The 24,190-nt window shown below is 39.0% G+C and overlaps 1 protein-coding gene across 2 annotated transcripts; it reads left to right on the plus strand.

Moving 5' to 3' along the window:
• The first annotated feature begins 642 nt into the window (after positions 1-642).
• LOC142377543 (putative selection and upkeep of intraepithelial T-cells protein 1 homolog) lies at positions 643-24,190 on the plus strand. 2 transcript variants are annotated; one of them, XM_075461770.1, is made up of 5 exons: positions 643-1,181; positions 3,508-3,849; positions 5,776-6,051; positions 6,217-6,345; positions 23,577-24,190. In XM_075461770.1, exons 1-5 carry the CDS (start codon positions 1,097-1,099, stop codon positions 23,654-23,656), a joined length of 912 nt encoding a protein of 303 aa, XP_075317885.1. In that variant the 5' UTR covers positions 643-1,096; the 3' UTR covers positions 23,657-24,190. The 2 variants fall into 2 exon arrangements, with proteins under 2 accessions (XP_075317885.1, XP_075317884.1); XM_075461769.1 differs by lacking the exon at positions 23,577-24,190 and adding an exon at positions 8,408-8,685.

The raw sequence follows: 24,190 nt of genomic DNA on the forward strand, positions 1-24,190 counted from the left end.
CAATAGAACATGTTATGATATATTGTAGGAATTATCAGGTTCAGAGAAATAATTTAATTAGAAAGCTTAGTAGGATGAAAATGAAATTAGATATAGTAGATTTATTGCAAAAAGAATCAGGAAACAGATGTTATCAGGAATTTTTTTATTATTTAAAACGGTGTAGGTTATATAATAGAATATAGTATAGATAAAGTATATAAATGAGAGTATATGAGTAGGGAGTATGTAAAAGTGTAGGCATAAATAGATATATGGGTGTATAGATGAGTGTTGACGTATAGGTATATATATATATATATATATATATATATATATATAAATAAATATATATTGAACGGGTATATATTAATATAGGGATATAGATAAATGTCATGTGATCCACACTCCATATCAGTAGGTGGCGGTAATGCTACTAAAAGTTGTTTGCCAACGGCCAATATAAAATCCGAAAGAGAGAGAGAGTAAACAGAAGAAGAAGAAGAAAACGCCAGGACTTCTCCAGTCAGGGGCTACTCGGACTTCTTGGAGAAAACTCGTTTCATGTTTTCCTATCCGTTTCTCTCGTTTGTGATCTGTTTTAATTGCACAACCGTGTCCAAAATCTATTCTTTGCAAACTTAGGCTACGGTTACACGAAAACGAAACGAGGTTTTTTTTGAAAACGGGTTCGAAAATTCTTGCGACCACACGGAAACGCGCTGCTGTCCAGACGACAACGATGAAACGATACAGTACACACGCCACTGTGTCACGCCACGCTGTGAGACAATAGAGAGGTGTTAAAATTGGCTCCCAGCGTCAACGTGTGGCTGACGCAAAAACGTTTTTGCTGTAACAATGGAAACGAAACGAGGCCGTTTTCAAACTTTCCCACTCTGGGACCCGTTTTCAAAAACTATCGTTTTGGGGTAGTGGGAACGCCGGCTCCGTGTGGCCGCGACAGCGAAACGATAAGAAAAAGTATCGTTTACAGTGAAAAACGTTTCCGTGTAGCCGCAGCCTTATTTTGGAGTATCTAAGATCTCTCAGACCAAAACAACTTGTTATAACAATACGTTTGCTAGTTTTGAAGTTTCATCGAGACCAGCTAACAATGTTTGGACGGAGGAGCTGGGTGTTCTGGGTTGCTTTCGTCTTTCTCCTGAACAAGACTGGGACAACTTTTGCACATGAACAAGGTAAAAACGTGAATACACAAGCTCAGTCTGTAAATGACTTGACTATTAAACACTTAATTTAGTTGTAGCTGTTAGCTTAGTTAGTTGTTCGCTACAAATAAAGTAAGTAACGTAGCTAATGTTAGCTCATAACATGCTAGCTCATAACAATTACAGCTAATACATCTGCCATAAGTCCCCACATTTCAATCATGGTTTTGAGATAAGATGGTTACAGTTGCTGCCGGATTTGCGGTGTCTGTGGCGTCTCTGCTCTCATCACTTTCAATCAGGTAAAAATCATAATCACTTTAAGTTAGCTGGCAAATCTTTAGTTCTACGCACAGCTATGGGGATGTAGTCTAATGTTTTATGCGCTAACTTGTGGGCTTGTGTTTCTTTGGTTAAGCCACTTGTAGATCCACCCTAGCCACAATCTTTTTTCATTTTTTTTTTTCGTGTTTTGTGTAAAGCTGTCTTGTTCAAGATGGTACATCAATCAGTGATTGAAATGAGGAAGTACTGTACATCCAAGTTGTGTTGCCATTAAGGCAAAATGTTCAAAGAACTTTTAATTTGACAGGCTGTAGATCCAAATAAGTTCCGGTAGTTTGAGGCCATTTCCTGTAGATCGGAAAGTAAACAATCTGGATGTATGCACGTGAAATCCATCTGCTGCCAGCACTAGAGGCAATGTCGTGAGTACAAATTCATGATTAGGTTAATAAGTTAATGTTAAAATACTATTTAAAAAGGAAAGACTACACTTAGTTACAGCGTTCTATTTACATATATTTACATGTATATTTCATGACAAGATTTTTGCTAAAACAGTTGAACTTTATTCTTTTGTTACAGTTTTCACTCTGTCATGTAAGATGATGTTGGAAGCCATAGTAAACAGCAAGAAAATGCTCATTACGACTCGACGTCTTTTTGCATCAGAGTTAGTTGGTTGTATAGCTACAGTTGCTACACTGCAGTGAGGACAACACACAAGTACAAGTTTCATATGTGGGGCATATTTAAATGTAGAATTGGCTGCAGGTCAATTAAAAATGGACCACAGGCTACCATATACTACCATGCTAATTTTGTATTAATGATTTGATGGATGCCGATTTATGAACAAATTTTCTTGAAGGACGGATGAAAATTTCAAGATTTATTTGCCAGTGTCATGGATTTCACAGATGTGAGAACCTGCCCCCCTCCTTAATACAAGGGGAACAGTATCTGATGGTTCCACCGGGATGGGTTTCCCCTGCTATAACACAGAGTTCACGCCATCATCACCTTAGGTCAGTGTTTCTTAATTGCGGTCCTCGGGACCCACTGCCCTGCATGTTTTCGATGTTTCCCTCCTCCAGCACACCTGATTCAAATGAATGGCTCCTGATCAGGACACTGCATAGCTTCAAATGATCAACTAGTCATCAAGCTCTGCAGTGGCCTGATCAGGGGTGCTGGAGGAGGGAAACATCGAAAACATGTAGGGCAGTAGGTCCCGAGGACCGCAATTGAGAAACACTGCCTGACACTACCCCATCCTGACTGAAAGCGAGCGAGCGAAACTGACGCGATACGACGACAAAATTTCGCGAGGGTGTCCTGATATGCACGATTTTGTCGGGAGTGATTCTATTGGTTCAGAATCCAAACCAATCAAAGCATCGATAAGAAGAAATCAAATCACCAATAAGAAGTGTTTAGGTGCGGGACGCTGCTGCAAATTGTCGTCCAGATAGAGACAGTGCAAGCTTTTTTTTTTTTTTTTTTTCTTTTTTTTTTAAGGGGTCGGCGTCATCCCTGAACTGAGCGAGATCGCTCGTGGCATGTCAGGACAGGCTGATTGAAAAAGTACGCATTCTAATCCCTTTTTATCAATCGCTCGCGTTCAGTCAGGATGATGTGTTTGGTTGGTCATCACGTGAAAATGTAAAACCTTTGAGATTGTTTTGAAGCCAGTTCAGTCATGTTGGAATAATGTAATGAACCAGTGTAAAATCCACAATGTGATATTTGCTCAAGCTGCTTGGTTTCAGTTGTCTTGGATGTAAAAAGAAATTCTTCTCATGGCCCCATCCTGAAATGATAAAATAATTAACACAACCCCACTTAAAAGATATGGAATATCCCTTTAACACACTGACCCTCTCACTAAAGATGTTGTCAAAAACTAAACCAAAAAAACTCAGAACTCAAAACAAAAAGATTTATGTATGTGAATAATGAATAAACTGTAAACTAACCTGCTTTTAAACCAGAAGGTGAGGTGACATGTATTTATTGTAATGCATATTTATACCTGCTCATTAAAATACTGTGTCATATATTTGTCTTTAAGGGCCTGGTGTGGTACAACTGGTTGCATTAGAAGGAAGTGATGTCATCTTACCGTGTTCTCTCAACACCAAGGAGAGCATGGTGGAGAAGGTCTTTGACTGGAAGATGGACGGACACAAGGAGGTCTTCTATTACGATGCTGGTATTCATTACAACAACGGATTTTCAGGTCAAGATGAGCAGTTCAAAGGAAGAGTCGTTCATTTTCCAGAACAGCTGAAGTTTGGGAATGCCTCCATAATGATCAAAAACACAAAGAAGGGGGACGGAGGAGACTACACTTGTATTTTCCCTCGTCTTCCATCAGGAGAACAAAGATTCAGAATCCAACTTGATGTTGTTGGTGAGTACATTGTTTCTGAAGTCATTTTGGATAGAATGATCTTGGAAAAAAGCACTGAACACTGCTTCTCAGAGCCCTCATTGATCAGTGATCGTTAACAAGTAAAATACATTTGGGAACAATTCCTTCAGTGGGAATCCGTCCAAGTTTGACTTGACATTGTGGAACTGATATAATTCCTGTTAAAATCAAAGTTAAATAAAGCAGTTTTAAGCAGAATATTTTGACATGATGAAGTTTTTAGGTTATAATAACAGAGGGTGGGGGTTGCCACGCAGTCAGAAATCATTTTTATCTCCACCTGCCTCAGACGTGTTCATATTCTGCGTCTGCATCATTCAGCTGGATCTCGTGTTGTCAAACCGTAGCGTGTTTCTCAAAGTTGTTGTTGTTGTAGCTTCCTAACCTGTAAATAGTGCAGTGAGGGTCACGAGTCACCGTCATTCAGGAATTCAACCAGTTAGTGGAAACATTAGTCAGATCCTCTCATTCTCAAGAGGAGGCTTCCCCCGAGCGAAAGTGCTACCCAAGATAAAGAAATTATTATTCCATGTTCACTTTAAACGCAAGCTTCTGTGGGTCGAGATCTAGTCGAGCTTTTCATCTAGAGATGGATAGTTATTACTGTTATTTGTAATTATCTTCATTAGTAAATGAGGTTGTAATCAAGCTAGCTCAACTCATCTATATTAAAATGATAAAGTGTATCCCAAAGTGCTTTACAGAACTAAATGTAAAGTTGACAGGACACAAGTGTGAAAAATAAAACAACATAACGAAGATAGAATTAAAACATCAACACTTAGAAAACAAAGTGTTGATCACTGAGACACTATTTTGACACTAATCTCGGACTCATTGAATTGGGACTCATGAATTCAGCTCTTTGAATGTGAACTTTGTGTTATGTTACTGAAGTGGAGTGTTTAACTGTGGAGCAGCAGGTGAATCCTTTTAATAACCTCTGATCACTTTGGTCATTTCACCGTTTGAAGGAATCAAACTTTTTTGCGAACCAATATTATCGAAACATCCACTAAACCATCAAATATTTTAGCTGCTTCGTCCACACTGTGAATAGTTCAGTATAAAATGTGAAATCCTGGATATTTACATTGAAGTTTCCAGCAAATGAACTCTGATACATTACACACAGCAGGGTATGTTTTAGCCTGGTTTGGTTCAGTGGTGCAGAATCTTTCTTTTACTTTGGGCTAATTGATCAATTCCATTCATCAAACTAATGTTTTACTGTTGGTCTGTTCAGCTTTTATTGACTTCCTTAAAGAGAACATGATACTGAACATATTTTTACTCTTTTATTCTTCATTTTAACTTATAATAAACAAGTAAAAATAACAATGAAATGAGATTCTGGACAAAGTGTGACAGCAAAGCAACATTTAACTTATGTAATCAACATAAATAAAGTATGTTGCTTTGTTACTTATGTACATATCCAGCAGTGTTTAGGAATGGTGACCTCACTGACCAGATGTCGGGTAAATGTTACTACAGTAATGTATCTGATTGAAACAGGAGGCTCTGCACAGTTCTTGCTATTTATTTTGGTCATTTGTATAACTTTAACTATTTAAACCCTTATTTCCTTGAACACTTTCTCTTAACATGACCACATGTCAGGTGCAGACTGTTCTTACTCTCTGCTCTGCAGATCAGTCTCTAATGATCAAAGTTATTGTTGATTGATTTTTTTTGTTTGATGAATGAAACTGCACTGAACATTTCAGCACTGTTTCTGTCACATATAGTTTGTTATTTCACTGATCACAAAATTCATCAAAGGAGGTTTAACCGTTAAAAGTCAAGTGGAAAGAGTAGAAAAGGTGTAACTTTGCCCCTTCTCTCTTCATTATGTTGTTTCTCATGTCGACAGTTGCTTGAAGCATTGTGATGTTTTCACAGATCCACCTCCAAAGGTTTCTGTTGGGATACTTAAAACCACAGAGGACGGGGTGCGGCTAAAGTGTGACGTCGCAGGTGCTTCTTCAGAACCTGCCGTAGAGTGGCAGGACAGCGATGGAAACATTCTTCCTGCTGAGGAGCCACAGGTCTCACGCAGAGGAGGCCTCTATGACGTTTCCCTCCAGATCTCTGTGAAAAAGACAAAGACCAACCGCTTCCGCTGTGTAGCCAAACAAGAGGACAGCGGCCATGTTGTTGATGAGATCGTTGTGCCAGGTGACATTTCTACGTGTGATATTTGATGTTTGTGTGTTTTAATATTTTTCATACATATCTTTGGTTTTATAATCTTCAGCCTTGAACACATTTTATTTTGGTCTTGATTATAACATGTTGTACATAGTCTGTTCACTCATTTAATGTTTCTGTCGTGTTTTTCAGATAAGCAGTTTCAGTTCCATCCTTGTTCTGATGTGTGGATAGGTCTGGGATTTTCTGGAGTTCTAAATGTTGCTCTCTTAGCTCTGGTTGCTTTCTTATTATTATACATCAGACGACTCAAGAAGAAAGGTAAATTCTGATAATAAATGTATCAAGATAATTGTAATGTGCAGACATGCTTTCACATTCTTGACAGTTGTTTTTGTCCTTTCACATTTAAACCTCTGTTGTATTACACAAGCCACTGAAACATCATTTCCTGTATCTGTAAAGTGTCCCGTTTTATGGCTGATACCCGACAGCAACACTTATTTAGATTTTCACCTAAAACGGTTTTATAAAACCCACAATGCTCTTATATTTGAACTAAATATATTGTTCTAACATGCACATTTGAACTCTGAGATCAGTTAGTCTTTACATGATGTGTGTAAATGCTGCAGTCACATGAAAGCTCATTTTCAGGTAATCTTAAGGTCTTATCACGGTTGTTCCAAACTTTCTCTGTATCACAGTGTTCCTCTCGGTACAGAGCTGTGTGCAGAGCAGAGGTTGAGGGACATCATGTTGCATCAGGGTGTTTTAATCTTCGGCTCCATGTACAGATGACAGCAGAGTTTCAGACCCTGTTTACATTTGGTGATCCGTCCTGGCTGATCTGATCACATGTGTGTACATGTGTGGCTTTATAATCCGAATGATGGCTCAGATACTCACTCGATATGCAGATGAACACACAGCCTATGTGGCAGTTATGTGTCTGTTGAGCAACAAACAGAACATCAGCAGGTCTCCTGAGGCTTCTGTAAAACACAGAATACACTCACTGACCTAAACTGTGTCATCATTCAGACATGAACATGTCTCAGATTTTCCTGATGCAGTTATTGCACCTTTTCTTTTTCACCAACTTTTCAGCAGCTCAACAGATGCAGTGTGAGACGAGTAAAAGGAGGGTGAAATGATTGCTCAGTGACCTCTGCTGACTGAAGACTCCCAAACTGAGGCGTTGAGACTCTGCAGTTTTATTCTGGAGCTGTCTCTTTAAAAAGAAACATGACATCTGCTCACAGTTGATGGCAACTTTACTGACTTTAATACATCTGTTAGTTTTGTATCGTCCCTATACTGCACAGCATATTACTGGCTGGTCCATTTTTAATTTAGCTGTATGTCACATTAAAACACCAGCGCTGAGGAACAGAAAAATGTGCAGATCCCAAAACAGCACTGCATCAGTTCACCTTGTTATACTGCACCCGAGGGTTGTACGACGTAAATGGGCAAAAATATTTAAACTTATTTACACGTGGCTTTCAAGCCGGGACCGATGCTGTCATTGCTCATTGCTGTCATAAAGGGCCCATGTCCAATCACACTGTTGAGACTCAGATGATTACTCGATGCCAGCTTGATGTGTGACAGCACACACTGATGCGGGGCCTCTGTCTTATATGTGTGAGTTATCAAAGAGAAACAGCGGTGGGTATGTGAAAGGGCTTTTAATAACCAGGCTTTTCTCTGCCTCAGATGCACAGATTTACAGATTTTATTTTTTTAAATTTATTTTTAAATTTAAATTTTTTTTAAATCTTCCTTTTATTAACCCGCAAAACAAAATGTTGAGAAAACATTGTTGCCCAGCGTCACATCAGAGGACTATTTCTTCCTTCTCTGTGGCTCAGATGGAGTTTTTGGTCTGACTTTAATGAAAATGTGACCAAAAGAGTCCCAAACAGCCTCTGAATGTGGCCTAAGCAGTCGGATGTGAGCGCATCCTCTGCACATCCTGAATGCCTTCACATCTGTATTTGTTGCTGTCTGCTTATCATCACATCATCCAGGACATGTTAGCATACGCTGGTCATATTTTGGGCCTCAGATTTTTTCCCCTCTGTGAGGAAAATCCTTTATTTTCAGGTAGTTTCTTGTTTTATTTCCTGGCCCCTCCTCTTGCTGAGTACAAAATTGTCTCTCTTCACTTGTAAGAACAGCTGAGATGTTGATGGAAATTTGGTTAAAGTTAGTAATGCTGGGAGCTAAAACATTAACTAATGCAGGTAATGTTTGGTTCATTTTCGGGTAGATTTGAGCTTTTGAGTCTTCTGTAAAAAAAACAAATTGTTTACTGTTAAACATTATAAAAGAATGATTTAATCTGATATTCTTTTCTCTTCTTTCTCTTTTGCAGGTTCCTACATGAAGGCAAACTGTTCTTGTAACTGTACCTCAGAGCTCCCACTCCAAGCCAGTGGAGATCCTCCATGTTAGAGCAGCTTCCTGTATTTCTCACACATATCACACACACACGGTGTCTTATGGTGCAAAGCGTGCAGCTTTACAGAAATTCCTCCCAAATATTTCCCTTTTTTTTTAATCATCTGTCTCTAAATATTGGTTCATAAGGGCCTCTTTTAGTGCCACCATGTCAGTCTCTGGGTACGTGGTTTGTTTCTCACACATTTTGATTAGTGGTAAAAGCTTTTAGGTCATACATGCACATCGTCAGCCCCTCTTTCTTTATGTATGCACGCACTGAATTAGAATACGACTGTGTATGTGAAGAAGACAACTTAGTATTTCTGTAATTTCAGAAAATTTGGGGGGGTCCTGTTTCACTTTGACCTCAGAACTGATTACTGTATTCCTGAAGGCGGATGTGTGGCAGCACTTTGGATAAAGAAAGTATGCCAAAAGAGCAGATCGACAAAAGCAGAGCTACATTTTTATCTTTATGCTTTTGGCAGAAGCTTTTATCCAAAGACCAGGAGTGTCTGTCGAAAAATTCAGTCAAATTAATTTCCATCAAATAAAATAGGAATTGAATCTATTCGGGAAACCAGTGAAACCACTCAGCCCTGAACAGTGAAATCAGTGGGTATCACCTCCATGCTGCCAGGAGGACACTTCTATATGTTACATTTGTTTTGTAGCAGTTTGTATATTTAATGTAAATATGATCTTCGTGAAATTTGTTCGGTTAGATTGACGGAGTGTTAGTTGTTTAGTTGCCTGATTAAGAGGCTTTTACCTTCAGAACAGGTCAGGACCAAGTTTCACAAAAAGTAATTTTTCTCTGCTGTGAATGTCTTTGCTGAATGTGCCGTTTTTGTATTTTCATCACTTGTTTGGTCATCCTTCCATCTTTCGATGCATCTCAGTGTTTCCTGCTCTCACATTTTGTTGCTCATGAAATGGGCAACATTTCACTCGTTTGTCATTAATGACATCATTATTAGGGGGGTTTAAATGAACTCGAGGAATCTAAAGATTACAAGAGAGTGGAAAAAGCAACGAGGTGTAAATATTTAAGAAGGAATCTTTATAAAACTAAAGTGAGGGAATAACAAAAAAGATTTTAGATATTATTTATTGTATCCTAGTTTCATTTTAAGCTCCTGACGTCAGGTTCAGGTTACTGACACTAAATAAACTGGTCGCTTGTTGGCCAAACTGATTTAGAGCCTTAAAGCGGTCAGCTTGTGAAATGAAATTAAGTTATTAATTATTACCATTTATGATGGAAAGGGAACCATTTACTGGAAGCTAGTTTTAAAAAAAAACAAAAAACTTTTATAGATTACTCCCATAGTAAATCTCTCTTGTTGCTTTTATTTTTAAAAAGAGGTAAAATCCCTTTGATCTTTGGTCAGTCTTATTGTCTGTGAGACAGCCGGATAGTTCTTCCCTTTCTTTCCATACGGAGGAGTAAAACACTGCAGCTTTGCCATCAAAGCACTGAAACCTTATTTATACTTTTCTTTTTTATTTATCAGTGGCAGTGTCCACTATAAAGCTATGAAGTTTATGTAGGAAGTTTAGATATTTAAATGAATGGTGTCAAGCCATGTAGGCCAGAAAATCTAATTGGTTTTATTAATAAAATAGAACACACAAGAGTCCATTCACATCAGCCAGTTAATCCTCTAATTTTTCTAAGGAAAAACAAAAACTTTTTTTTTTTTTGTTCTACTTTGTTTCTCTGACATGTATTTCATTTATTTTTATATTATGTTACTTGCTGTTAGAAAATTTTTCACCATTTTAAAATCTATCTGAAGCCATCATCATCATGTAAAATGATTATTTGTCTGGAAAATGACATTTCAGCCATCATTAGAGATGTAATATAATAACTGTTTAAGTTTGTGTTTGCTTACTGTTCATTTTAAAGTGCTTACAGAGGAATTATGAAAGTTATTGGTGATAATGTATGAAATGTGTGACTCACCGAATAAGGCGTTTTATTTTTTTTAGTTTTAATGTATGAAAGATGTTGGAAAGAAGCTCAGACAAGATACGAGTGAATGCAGCAGCTGGTCTTCGGCCGTTACGTTGAGTGTTCTCTGGTCACATTTGCTGCTTTTTCTGCTGACTGTTTGCTGGTTTCTCACTTACTCAAACACAAATGTGTTGCATTTATGTCAAAACAAAGTCAGTTTTTAAAGAGCCATAAAGCCATTTTTGACATGTTATGAAATGTGTTCATTTTGCATAACATCTTAAGTTTTAGACACACAATGTTCCTCACATTTAGTGAGAGCAGAAAGAAGTTGCCTTCAGAATCTCCTGAGCTGCACCAGTGTTCATGTATGAAAGCAGTTTGAGTTGAGAGAGTATATTTCTGTAAAAAGCAAAGTTCACTTTTTTTCTTTCAGAGAGAAAAATGAAAGTGAGATATATTGTTTTTACCTGATATATCATCTGCTCTGGGACACTTCAAATATTTTACTTTCTGCAGAGGAATAGATGATAAATTAGCACAAGCTGAAGGTATCTTTACTAAAAATGTAATTTCAGGTAACTTTGTGTTCAAATTGAAGTATGGGAGGAAAAATAAAAGTTTTCACCTCGTACGATACAAACTTTCTGCCTCTGCTACTTAATCAAAGAAGTCAGAAGCCAACTGGAGCCTTTTAGGAGCAAATGTTGAAGATCTTGTGTCTCAGAACGACCTTCAGCAAACATCCAGCTGCACAAAGCAATGACTGAAAAGGGAAGAAATGGACTGTTTAACACGTGTCAGCAAGGTGCTGACAAAAGTAAAAGGAGTCTAAAGAAATGGATGTTTAAAGGTAGAAAGTACCCGAAAGATGCTGGAAATGTTTAAGGCTGCAGCCAAATATAAGAGAAGGGTACCAGCTAATGTGTCCAAAGTATATTTTGTGTTTATTTCATTCCACTGGTTCAAAGGACATTACTGTGATATTATTTGTTGATCTCATTGGTGCCAAAGTATTGGTCAGTTTTGTGAAATAAGGACGTTTTCACATTTTACACAAACTATCAGGAACCTTTGATCATTTTTGTTGGTCATTGGTTTTTTTAAGGCACGCATAACTTTTCCTTTCAAAGTGAGAAACCCTACCTGAGGTTGGAGGGAGCCCATGTAAAGATTTCTGAACTTTTAAAAACAAGGAAATTCGGATCAAAACAACATTTAAACCTTTCTGGGCATTTCAAGACTAATCTGCTTGCAATATTTTGGATTCTGTGTTTCTCAGGTGCCTTAAATTCTGACCAGCAGCAGCTCGATGATTTACAGCAACATTTATCTCTCAGTGCAGGGTTGCCTGTTGGCTGACAAAAATGTCTTCCAACGTACCAGGTGCTGATGTCATCAGGAGGAAGTAGTGCTGTTGTACTGCTCCTCCTGATTTGCACTGTTAGCATGTAAAAGCTTAAGGAGATGCAAAAAAGTATTTAGCTATTTGATATTGAATGATGTGTTGTTTCTTATCAAAATAAATGACTTGTCAAAGCATTACTCTGACTTTACTGGACTAAAGTCAGACAATAAAGGGAAATATTTTTAAATGACAAAACTGTTTCATTTGTATTTATTTCTTCAGATATTGTACAATGCTGTGCTTGTACTTTTTTCTATAAGTTTCACTGGTTTCAGGTCAATCAGTTTATTATTTGATTAGGATGCGTGTGAATGGTGGATTGTAAAATATGAATCAGAAATGTCCAAACCATCAACTACAGGGTTTAAATGTAACTGAACACATGAAAAGAAGACAGGTTGACTCCGTCTGAGTCAAACATTATTGTTTAATATTTGTCATTAATCATAAATCCACAACACAGCAGTTTGTTTAGTGCGTAGTAATAAATTACAAAAAATGTAATTACTAATAAAGTATTTTTCTATTCTATTCTAAACAGTTTTCTTTCATTCGGTATAAATTACACAAACTAAGCTAAACCCACACTAGTGTGGCAGCACAGACTGAGCTGGGTTCATTATTGCAAAGCTGATTTTTCAAGTTGCTATCAAATCTCTAAGCTGCATGACTGATTATGTGGCCTGAACGGTTTCCAGAAGACACCAGTTCTGACAGTTGTTAAACGTTTGATGCGTGTTTTAAGACTCGGTCTGTGGCACCAGGTCACAGCAGCACTATCGACGCCGCACTGCGACCACACCGCTCAAGACTAAGCAAGAAGCAACTGCTGCATTTCTCAGGGGAAAAGAACATGACAGAAGAGTGGAGAAAACTTCAGTGAAAGCTGTGATTTGGACATGAGGAAACATGCACAATATGTTTTAAAGTACTTTCTTCTCCCTGTATAATCTACCCATCTGATGTCAAGGCAACAAACACCAGAGCTCAGCAAGAAAAGCATTTCAGAGTCTGAATTAGGAGATCTAATTTACAGTTTTTCTCTATTGGTTTGGCTAATTTCTTGAAACAGAAATTACATTATCAAAATAACATGGACAAATCTCCAAACCACCTCGCAATTGTTCACAACAGAATGGCATTTCTCATTGCTTTCATCAAATTGCAATTGTCTTTATACATCTGTCAAATGTTTCAGTGCATCTCTGCAAAAGATTAAGTACAAGTAGCCTACAGTTTGCACAGTTTGCCTACATTTAGCACATTTTCCAAGTGAATAGATTTTGGTGATCTGAACTGATTAGTTGATTCTTGGTCTAATGGTTCTTCTATCCAAAATATGTCAGCATGATTTCATTGTATAAGTCATCACATGCACAATAATCTGTTCAATTGTCAAAATGGGCCAAGAACATGATACCATCAATACCATATAGAATCTCAAGTTATTCCCCTTTCCTTAATCCTATTGAGGAGTTTTTCTCTGCTTGGAGGTGGAGAGTGTATGAGCATCATGCTAAAGGCCAAAGATCCCTGCTCCATGCATGTTTAGACATTACAGGAGATCAGTGTAGGGGATGGTTGCGGCATGCACGGCGTTTCTTCCCGCGTTGCATTGCAAGGGAAAATATACGTTGTGATGTTGATGAGAATCTGTGGCCAGACAGACAGCAACGTCTGGACGGCCAGGAGGGTGAGGACAGTGGTCATGAGGGAGGGGCGGGGGAGGGTGAGGGTGAGCGGGAGGGGGACGACAGCGACCAGTAAAGTGTTGCTATAGTGTTTTCTGTAAGCTGCAGATTTATTTACAGTACTGTAGGCCACATAATTTTGCTTGTTTTTTGTTTGTGTGTATATTACACTATATGTGTGCTATGTATATTTTTCTTTTCCTTCTACAATACTATACTTTATGGAAGTTACTTACTTCACAGTATTTGTGTGAATAAAAATGGTTGGTATGAGTGTATTGTGTGTGCTTTGAGGCTACTCTTACTGTGAAACTTTTTTCCTTCAGTTTTATACACTATGTAGTCTGTTAGGTAGTCCTATGCCATAGTGACAAAACATCTAAACATTTTGACTTGTAGTGCTCACACAATGCCAAAAGGACAATGCATTTTGGGGGCACTGACTATTTGAATGAGAAAGAAACTTCATTTTGACACATGGGTGAACTGTTCAGGGGGAGATATGAGCTATTGCTGGTGAACCATGGTGTTTTGCTGAACCATTCAGTTTAGTTTTGCAAAAAGTACTAAAGAGTGTTGAAAACGTCCGGTCTGTTTCAAGAAATGAGCCTAGGCAATTGAGAAAGATCTTTGCAATTTGGGTGGCACTGACTCTTTACATGGGAAAGAAATCAGGTCTGAAGCATGGGTGAACAGTTTTGGGAGAGATATGAGCTTTTGCAAGTTAGCAATGGTGTTGTGCTGAACTATAAGAGTGTTATGCCAAATGATCTTAGAGTTTTGAGAATGTAATTTCTGTTTCAAGTAATGAGCCAAACCAATAGAGAAAAACTGTAAATTAGAGATGGCAGTATGCAGAATATTGGCAGGCATGCACCTGCATTCAGTTCTTTACGGTGAAACAGGTTTTTAAAGTTCACCTTTCTCAAGCATGAACTGAAACTCCTTTATGTTCACCTGAAGGATTAAAACTATGATGATGATTAACATGGCAGACGCATGCATAAGAGTGCATTACTGTAAATGACCCACAGGACACCTCGATCAGCTGCACTGTTGCTATGAGTTTCAATTTTAATTGGACTTTAACCACAAATGCTTCCCCCCATAACATCACCACCAATAAATGTTTCAACTTAATGTGATCACAGTCTGGATTACAGGAGAAAGACAAATGAAAAAATGTGTGCCTTAGTGGCACTAATGGTGAAAAACCTAAATAAATGGAGTTCACTGTTAGGAGATGATCCCCATCAGAAAAAGGGAACTAAGAAGCAATTTCAGTTTCAAGAAAAAACTCAAATTTAGAAAAGTAGCTTTTCTAAATCTACGGAGAAACAAAGTTAAAACTGATCTGTGGGTGTATTTCTCTTTCATACAAATAAGCCTAACATGAAATAGATGCTTTAGCAGGAAAACCATAACCTGCAGTGTAAAGGAAATGCACATGGCCAGCTGAGCTACCATACTGAAACCTCAACACAGAGCAATTTCAACACATCAACACAACACAAACCTGAAAGAACGCTAAAAAATGTTCATTTGGAACAACTCACCATCTGCAGAGCTTCATCAATTCCCCTTTCACTGACAAGTCATCTCTTAGAAACTAGGTTATTTGTTGCTTTTCATTTTCTCTCAGAATAAATGATGATCTTTTAGGCTAAATAACGCAGGATAAATGGTGAGGGTTGCATCAGGAAGGGCATCCGGCCTAAAAGAAGCCAAAACAATGATGCGAGATCGACTCGCTGTGGCGACTCCTGATAAAAGGAGACGCCGAAAGAAGAAGAAGAAGAAGAAGAAGCTAAATAATGCAGAGCGACTGGTTTGTGTGCACAAAGCAGCACACTTTCCAAGGAGCCGATGGCAGAACCATCACTGTCACTGTCTCCCAGCCCCAAAGCCCCAAAAAGGTTGAATTTGCTGGAGACTACCCTCTGTGATGGATTATTGTAACTGAGCGAGTATTTACAGCAGCAAGATGATGGGATTGTGGGTCCAGTAAAAAAAAAATATTTTGGCTTAGGAAGGTTCCTAACTGAGTTAAATGGCCTGGAAGTATGTGATCAGCAGCCAGGAAAAGAGTTGTCTAAAGGATAAAGAAAGAAGCTTCAGTGCTTCATCTATTATCTCCTTCAGCACACCCTAACCCTGACAAAGAACATAAATCATTCTTTCTCACAATTCTTTGTCCCTGCAACTTTCAGAGCAATGCTTGGTTACTTTCAAACAGTTGTACTAACTGTGATACGGGTGCATAAATATGAGGACGGGGGGTGAGAGTGAGAAGCCTGTGACAACAACTTATTTCACTTATGTGTCTTATTCTTTCTGTTCTTAATCATTATCCTTGATAATCATGTAATATTCTATAAAATGGACAATCTCATGGTAAGTTTATCAACTCATCCAGCACACTGGTTATTGATTGTGTCTGTGGTTCTTCCAGTTTCTTCTACTTCTCCATGAGTGGGGCTTTCTGCTGGGTTGGAATGACCCAGTCGAGACAGTGAGTGGTCCTACCTCAGGGTCCCCAGCGGTGAAACCCCTGAGCGGTGAGTCGGTCGGCGGGTCGGGGAGACAGAATGATGTGGGGTGTGTATGTAGCTGGTTTGAGTCCAACTCTTGTTTCCTGGTACTGGGGCCTTAAACTGAGATGGCAGGTGATGGAGGAAGCGCAGAAGCTGCGGCCTTTTGACCGGAGGCCAGTTCCCAGCCGTCACTGGGCAAGAGGCAGGATAAACCCTGGATGGGCTGCCCGTCCATCACAGAGCCACACAGAGACAAACAGCCATCCACTATCCATGCTCACACTCACACACACTCACTTATAATTCACATCTTGTGCTCGCAACAAAGAGTATTAACTCTGTAAGTAGGTATAACCGATGTTGTTTTATTGAATCATTTCATATGTAAAAGGATATTTACACAAGGTAGAAATGATACATTAGTCTGATTGAGTTAAAACAAAATCCTCCAACTCCTCTGCAGTGAGTTCTAATAGCAATGAGGAGCAGGGGCCATTATGGAATATATATATATATATATATATATATATATATATATATATACACGTTCTTTACTGATGTCCTCTGTGACGATTGTCAGCATATCATCAATCTGATGTTGACTCATATGAACGTGTGAATAAGATCTTCACATAAGAAGGTGGACAGCGAGATTCTCCTAACTCATGTATTCTTTTGAATCAAATTAAATGTCCCCAAAGCCTTCTGGTTTTCTTTTTCTTTTTTAATCAAAACCCATTTTGTGGCCTTGTTACAGCTCGACTGCAGTTTACAGGCCGTCATTTCTCAGCAGTGTTTATATTCACATCATCATAGTTATTGTTCTTGGTGCAGACGGCCCTGAACACTGGAATACATGCAAATACAGCTGTGATAGTATTTCTATGTATTTTTCTGTTAATGAGAGGGAATCATTGACATGAAAATATGTTAACAGGCCTCTCTGCTTCCACTGTTCTGAATAAGAGCAGAATGAGCTACATGCAGCTTCATGACCACAACAGTCTTACTTCTCACATTACAACAGAGCCACCAACCCAACCAAAAACCTTTGTTTTACTGTTTTATCCTGATCAAAGCTGGTCTGAGCTCCTAAACTGGCTGAAATAAGTGTGAACCATCTTTATCTACAACTCTGCTGGTTCAGACATAAAATATGCAAACATAAAACAAACTTCAGCAGCAAACTTCAAACATTTAAAGGTTGTTTGGAGTCTTGATCAGAAGGTTGCATTGAATTAGAGGAGATGCTTGTTGGTCCTTGTTGGTCTGCAGGAAGGACAAAATCATTATATTAAAAACATGTAATTTTATCTTTTAAAAACCAAGAAAATATGCATATAAACAACTGTCAGGACTCTGAACATGGGATACATGCTGCAAACATGTTTATACATTAATTAAACTTACCTTTATTACAGTTTAGATTGATAACACCGTTGGATACAAGGATATAGAGAACACTCAGAATGTAACTGAATGTGATGCACAGCAGATTCAACATCAAACAAACAGAGCAACAATATCTGTGAATGCTTTCAAAAGTCAAACATTATGTGGAGATTAAAGCATCCAGGCTCTGCTTTTAGGAATGTATCTAACATCCAGCTACCTCAGAGTTGACCTGACTGCCATGTTTTAGTCTCCTTCATCTGCATCATCCTGCAATTCTGCTCACGAGTGGTGAGAGATGTTGTGTGGATAGCAGCAAAGGGGTGTGCCTTCCTTCAAGAAAACAACCTGCGCTTCGCGGAGGATCTCTGCAACGCTGACAGGGAGTCGAGGAAAGCGTTGTGGCCGTTCCTGGAAAAAGCCAGGAAGAAGGGGAAAAAAGCCTACTCTGTAAGCGGCCGTGCCTTCATTGAAAAAAAGGAAATTACTCTGCAGGGAGGTATCATGCCATAATGCTGTCTCCAACAGGTGATTGTTCACTGACTGAACTGTTTACACAAAGTTTTGCGGGCCTATATGTTGGCGCCTTTATGGTTCTTACTTAAAAAAAAAAGAAGGGTTACGATGCTGTTCTCAGGGCATCTCACCAAGTTACTAGTTCCAACTTTGAAGCTGTACTTACCAGTTTATTTTTTTGTTCTGCATTCACTATTTCTCTTTCTTCAATTCAAATTCAATTCAATTAAAAAATACTTTATTTATCCCAGAGGGAAATTAAATGTTGATGTAACTCAATTAAATCAAGGAGCTATTATAGATGCTGATGGCTGTGGGCAGGAAAGATTTCCTGTAGCGGTCTGTTTTGCATCCAAACTGAAGAAGCCTTTGACTGAAGAGACTCTGTTTTCTGATAACAGTCTCATGGAGAGGATGTTCAGGGTTGTCCATAATTCTCTTGATTTTATGCAAAATCCTTCTTTGCATTATTGTCTCCAGAGGTTCCACAGTCGTCCCCAGAACAGAACCAGCCTTCCTTATCAGGTTGTTGAGTCTTTTTAGGTCCCTGGTTCTGATGCTGCTGCCCCAACAGATGACACAAGAGGAAATGACGCTCTCAACAACAGACTTGTAGAAGATCTGCAACATCTTGTTGCAAACCTTGAAGGACCTTAGCTTCCTCAAGAAGTACAGTCTGCTCTGTCCTTTCTTGTAGATGACTTCACTGTTGTGTCTCCAGTCCAGTCTGTTGTCCACATGAACACCAAGGTATGTATATTCCTCAACCACCTCCACTTCTTCTCCCATGATGGAAACGGGGTTTGATCTGACCCTGTTTCTCCTGAAATCTACAATCATCTCCTTTGTTTTGTTAACATTCAAGATGAGATGATTGTTCCCACACCATGCCACAAAGCGGTCCACCAGCTCTCTGTACTCAGCTTCTTGTCCATCTCTGATATATTAGTTGGTGGTTAAAGTTAGTTTCTTGCTGTTTTTTGCTGGTTAAACTTCAGTTTAAGATCTTTGTAACAAGCCCCTGATCGTCTCTGTGGGCAAATGTTAATAACCCCGTGCGTAAAGTGTGAAATGTCTCAATCAGCCTCACCTTTTCCCCAGCACACTTCTGCACGTTACTGTTTGCCGGAGGACAGCGTGCCAAAGAACACATTTTTGCGGGCCTTCACTTCAGAAAGTAGCACCGACATCTCGCTTTCCGTGAAGTTCTTCTTTTTTCCCGTCTTATTCACTCTTTTTTCTTTATTTTCTGACAGTACACAGAGGGGAATCGCAGGTGCAGGGCTCATTTAAATATGATTTGCGTATTTAAGTAGGGGCGTGGACAGGGAGGAGTCGGGTGCACCGACATGTGCGCTCAATTCCACGTTGATTGGGATGTACAAACGAAATGTGCTTGGATTAATGCGTGCGCACAGATTCGTACATCCGACATTGGGCATTTGGGTTTGAGTGTACGCCAAGTTTCAGTAGGAAATCCACGCAAGTCTCCTGATGCTTCTGTAAAACACAGAATACACTCACTGACCTAAACTGTGTCATCATTCAGACATGAACATGTCTCAGATTTTCCTGATGCAGTTATTGCACCTTTTCTTTTTCACCAACTTTTCAGCAGCTCAACAGATGCAGTGTGAGACGAGTAAAAGGAGGGTGAAATGATTGCTCAGTGACCTCTGCTGACTGAAGACTCCCAAACTGAGGCGTTGAGACTCTGCAGTTTTATTCTGGAGCTGTCTCTTTAAAAAGAAACATCACATCTGCTCACAGTTGATGGCAACTTTACTGACTTTAATACATCTGTTGGTTTTGTATCGTCCCTATACTGCACAGCATATTACTGGCTGGTCCATTTTTAATTTAGCTGTATGTCACATTAAAACACCAGCGCTGAGGAACAGAAAAATGTGCAGATCCCAAAACAGCACTGCATCAGTTCACCTTGTTATACGGCACCCGAGGGTTGTACGACGTAAATGGGCAAAAATATTTAAACTTATTTACACGTGGCTTTCAAGCCGGGACCGATGCATATCATTGCTCATTGCTGTCATATAGGGCCCATGTCCAATCACACTGTTGAGACTCAGATGATTACTCGATGCCAGCTTGATGTGTGACAGCACACACTGATGCGGGGCCTCTGTCTTATATGTGTGAATTATCAAAGAGAAACAGCGGTGGGTATGTGAAAGGGCTTTTAATAACCAGGCTTTTCTCTGCCTCAGATGCACAGATTTACAGATTTAAAATAAAAACAAAATGTTGAGAAAACATTGTTGCCCAGCGTCACATCAGAGGAGTATTTCTTCCTTCTCTGTGGCTCAGATGGAGTTTTTGGTCTGACTTTAATGAAAATGTGACCAAAAGAGTCCCAAACAGCCTCTGAATGTGGCCTAAGCAGTCGGATGTGAGCGCATCCTCTGCACATCCTGAATGCCTTCACATCTGTATTTGTTGCTGTCTGCTTATCATCACATCATCCAGGACATGTTAGCATACGCTGGTCATATTTTGGGCCTCAGATTTTTTCCCCTCTGTGACGTCATCTAGATTGTGAGGAAAATCCTTTATTTTCAGGTAGTTTCTTGTTTTATTTCAATTCAATTCAATTCAATTTTCAATTCATTTTTATTTATATAGCGCCAAATACAACAAATGTCATCTCAAGGCACTTAGATAGTAAGTCCAATTCAAGCCAATTGGAATTCAATTAATTAATAATAATCATAATTCATAAAATAATCCAATTCGTTCATATAGAGCCAATTCAAAAACAATTTCCTAGCTAAGAAAACCAACAGATTGCACTGAAAACTTTTTGTTTTTCGGTCCAATCTCCCGGCCTGAGCGTGCCTGAGGCGACTGTGGAGAGAAACGACTCCCTTTTAACAGGAAGAAACCTCTGGCAGAACCAGACTCAGGAAGGGTGGCCATCCGCCTCGACCAGCTGGGGTTTGAGAAGACAGAAAAAGGGGGGGGGAGGGGGGCAGGGGGCCACCGCGACGGCGGCACTGTAACACCATTCAAAGGATATCTGTTGGAACAGGGAAACACGAGTTAATGACCACAATAATATCACATATACATAAAGAGAGTAAAGTGAGGAAAGGTGTGTCAGATGAGGCCCCCCAGCAGTCTAGGCCTGTAGCAGCTTAACTATGGGATGTTTCAGGATCACCTGAGCCATCCCTAACTATAAGCTTTATCAAAAAGGAAAGTTTTAAGCCTGGTCTTAAAAGTGGAAAGGGTGTCTGCTTCCCGGACATTTACTGGCAGCTTATTCCACAATAGAGGGGCCTGATAACTGAAGGCTCTGCCTCCCATTCTACTTTTAGAAACTCTGGGAACCTCAAGTAAACCTGCAGTTTGGGAACGAAGTGCTCTGTTAGGAAAATATCTTACAATGAGATCTTTAAGATATGATGGAGCTCGGTCATTAAGAGCTTTATATGTGAGGAGAAGAATCTTAAATTCTATTCTGAATTTAACAGGGAGCCAATGAAGAGAAGCTAAAACTGGAGAAATATGATCTCTGCTGTTAGTTCTCGTCAAAACTCTGGCTGCAGCATTTTGGATCAACTGAAGGCTTTTCAGAGAATATGTAGGACAGCCCAATAATAAAGAATTACAGTAGTCCAATCTTGAAGTAACAAATGCATGAATTAGTTTTTCTGCATCACTCTGAGACAAGATGTTCCTGATTTTAACAATATTACGAAGGTGAAAGAAGGCAGTCCTAGAAACCTGTTTTATATGCGAGTCAAATGATAAGTTCTGGTCAAAAATAACTCCAAGGTTCCTCACTGTAGAACTAGAAGCCAAGGAAATACCATCTAGAGTAACTATATAGCTAGACAATTTCTCCCTGAAACGCTCAGGTCCAAAGATAACGACTTCAGTTTTGTCTGAATTTAGAAGCAGACAGTTCTGAGTCATCCAGGTCTTTATGTCTTTAAGACATGCTTGTAGTCTGACCAACCTATTGGTTTCATCTGGTTTTATAGATAAGTACAGCTGAGTATCATCAGCATAGCAATGGAAATTTATGCCATGCTGTCTAATAATGTTACCTAATGGAAGCATGTATAAAGTAAAAAGAATTGGTCCAAGCACAGAACCCTGGGGAACTCCATGACTTACTCTGGTGTGTGAGGAAGATTCTTCATTTACAAGAACAAACTGAAATCTATCAGATAAATATGATTTAAACCAGCCTAATGCAGTTCCTTTAATCCCAATAACATGTTCAAGTCTGTGTAATAAGATACTGTGATCGACCGTATCAAATGCAGCACTGAGATCCAACAGGACAAGCACAGACACAAGTCCGCTATCAGAGGCTAAGAGGAGATCATTGGTAACTTTCAGCAGTGCTGTTTCTGTGCTATGATGCACTCTGAATCCTGACTGAAACTCTTCAAACAAATTATTTCTGTGTAAATGATCACAAAGCTGAGCTGCAACTATTTTTTCAAGAACTTTAGACATAAAAGGGAGATTGGATATAGGTCTATAATGAGCCAACACTTCTGAATCAAGAGTAGGTTTTTTAAGTAAAGGTTTAATTACAGCAACCTTAAAAGTCTGAGGTACATATCCTGTCAACAAAGACAGATTGATCAAATCCAATATGGAAGTGTCAATTAATGGGAAAACCTCCTTGAACAGTCTGGTTGGGATTGGGTCTAAAACACAAGTTGATGGTTTAGAAGAGACTATTGCTGTTGTTAGTTCAGAGAGATCAACTGGGCAGAAGCCGTCTAAATACAAATCAGGTTCTAAAGATACTTCTAAAGCTGCTGTACTTGATGATACATCACTGATAATAGTGGGAAGGACTCCATCAATCTTCTCTCTGATAGAAACAATTTTATTAATAAAGAAGCTCATGAAATCATCACTGCTGAGAGTTAAAGGAATACCTGGCTCAGCAGAGCTCGGACTCTTAGTCAGACTGGCTACAGTGCTGAAAAGAAACCTGGGATTATTCTTATTCTCTTCTATCAATGATGAATAATAAGCAGTTCTAGCTTTACGAAGGGCTTTCTTATACATTGTTAAACTATCTTTCCAGACTAACTGAGACTCTTCTAAATTAGAGGAACGCCACTGTCTCTCCAGCTTTCTTGCAGTCTGCTTTAAAGCACGCAGCTGTGAATTATACCAAGGAGCCAACCTCTTCTGACTGATTACCTTCCTTTTCAGAGGGGCAACATTGTCCAGTGCTGTACGCATTGAAACTATAGTGCTGTCAACAAGAGAGTCAAGTGCTGCTGGAGTAAAGTTTATGTAGTCGTCCTCTGTCATATCTGCACATGGCAGTGAAGAAAAGGATGATGGAATTAATTCTTTAATTTCCTGGCCCCTCCTCTTGCTGAGTACAAAATTGTCTCTCTTCACTTGTAAGAACAGCTGAGATGTTGATGGAAATTTGGTTAAAGTTAGTAATGCTGGGAGCTAAAACATTAACTAATGCAGGTAATGTTTGGTTCATTTTCGGGTAGATTTGAGCTTTTGAGTCTTCTGTAAAAAAAACAAATTGTTTAAAAGAATGATTTAATCTGATATTCTTTTCTCTTCTTTCTCTTTTGCAGGTTCCTACATGAAGGCAAACGGTTCTTGTAACTGTACCTCAGAGCTCCCACTCCAAGCCAGTGGAGATCATCCATGTTAGAGCAGCTTCCTGTATTTCTCACACACATCACACACACACGGTGTCTTATGGTGCAAAGCGTGCAGCTTTACAGAAATTCCTCCCAAATATTTCCCTTTTTTTTTTTTTAATCATCTGTCTCTAAATATTGGTTCTTAAGGGCAGGGCCCTTTCTAGCTTTGTGGGGGCCCTTGGCAAGATACAGTTTGTGGGCCCCTAGTTTGTCAAACTACAATGAAGAGATTCCTAACCCTTTAGATGGAACACTAATATCTATTACACTTTATGAGCAAAACAGGCTAGAGTTTAAATTAAACATTAAACATCTTAAGTTGAACCACTCAGGCAAGTTAAACTAATAAGAATATATAATACAAAGAAAACAATAAAAAAAATTGAGATTTTTTTTTAAATATTAAACTGTAATGTACAGCGTCCCTTTAAAGATTGTACCCAATTACAAAGTAGATAGATACTTTATTGATCCCGAAGGAAATTCAAGCATCCAGTAGCAAGACATAAAGCAATAAAAAATGTTTATACAATTATAAAGAC

The sequence above is a fragment of the Odontesthes bonariensis genome, chromosome 3 (assembly GCF_027942865.1).
Source record: "Odontesthes bonariensis isolate fOdoBon6 chromosome 3, fOdoBon6.hap1, whole genome shotgun sequence".
NCBI lineage: Eukaryota > Metazoa > Chordata > Actinopteri > Atheriniformes > Atherinopsidae > Odontesthes > Odontesthes bonariensis.

Excerpts from the sequence above, each read along its gene's own strand:
- LOC142377543 (XM_075461770.1), top strand. The coding sequence starts at position 1,097 with ATGTTTGGACGGAGGAGCTGGGTGTTCTGGGTTGCTTTCGTCTTTCTC. Across the intron at positions 1,182-3,507 it reads AACTTTTGCACATGAACAAG|GGCCTGGTGTGGTACAACTG; the intron begins GTAAAAACGTGA and ends TTTGTCTTTAAG. Across the intron at positions 6,052-6,216 it reads TGATGAGATCGTTGTGCCAG|ATAAGCAGTTTCAGTTCCAT; the intron begins GTGACATTTCTA and ends CGTGTTTTTCAG.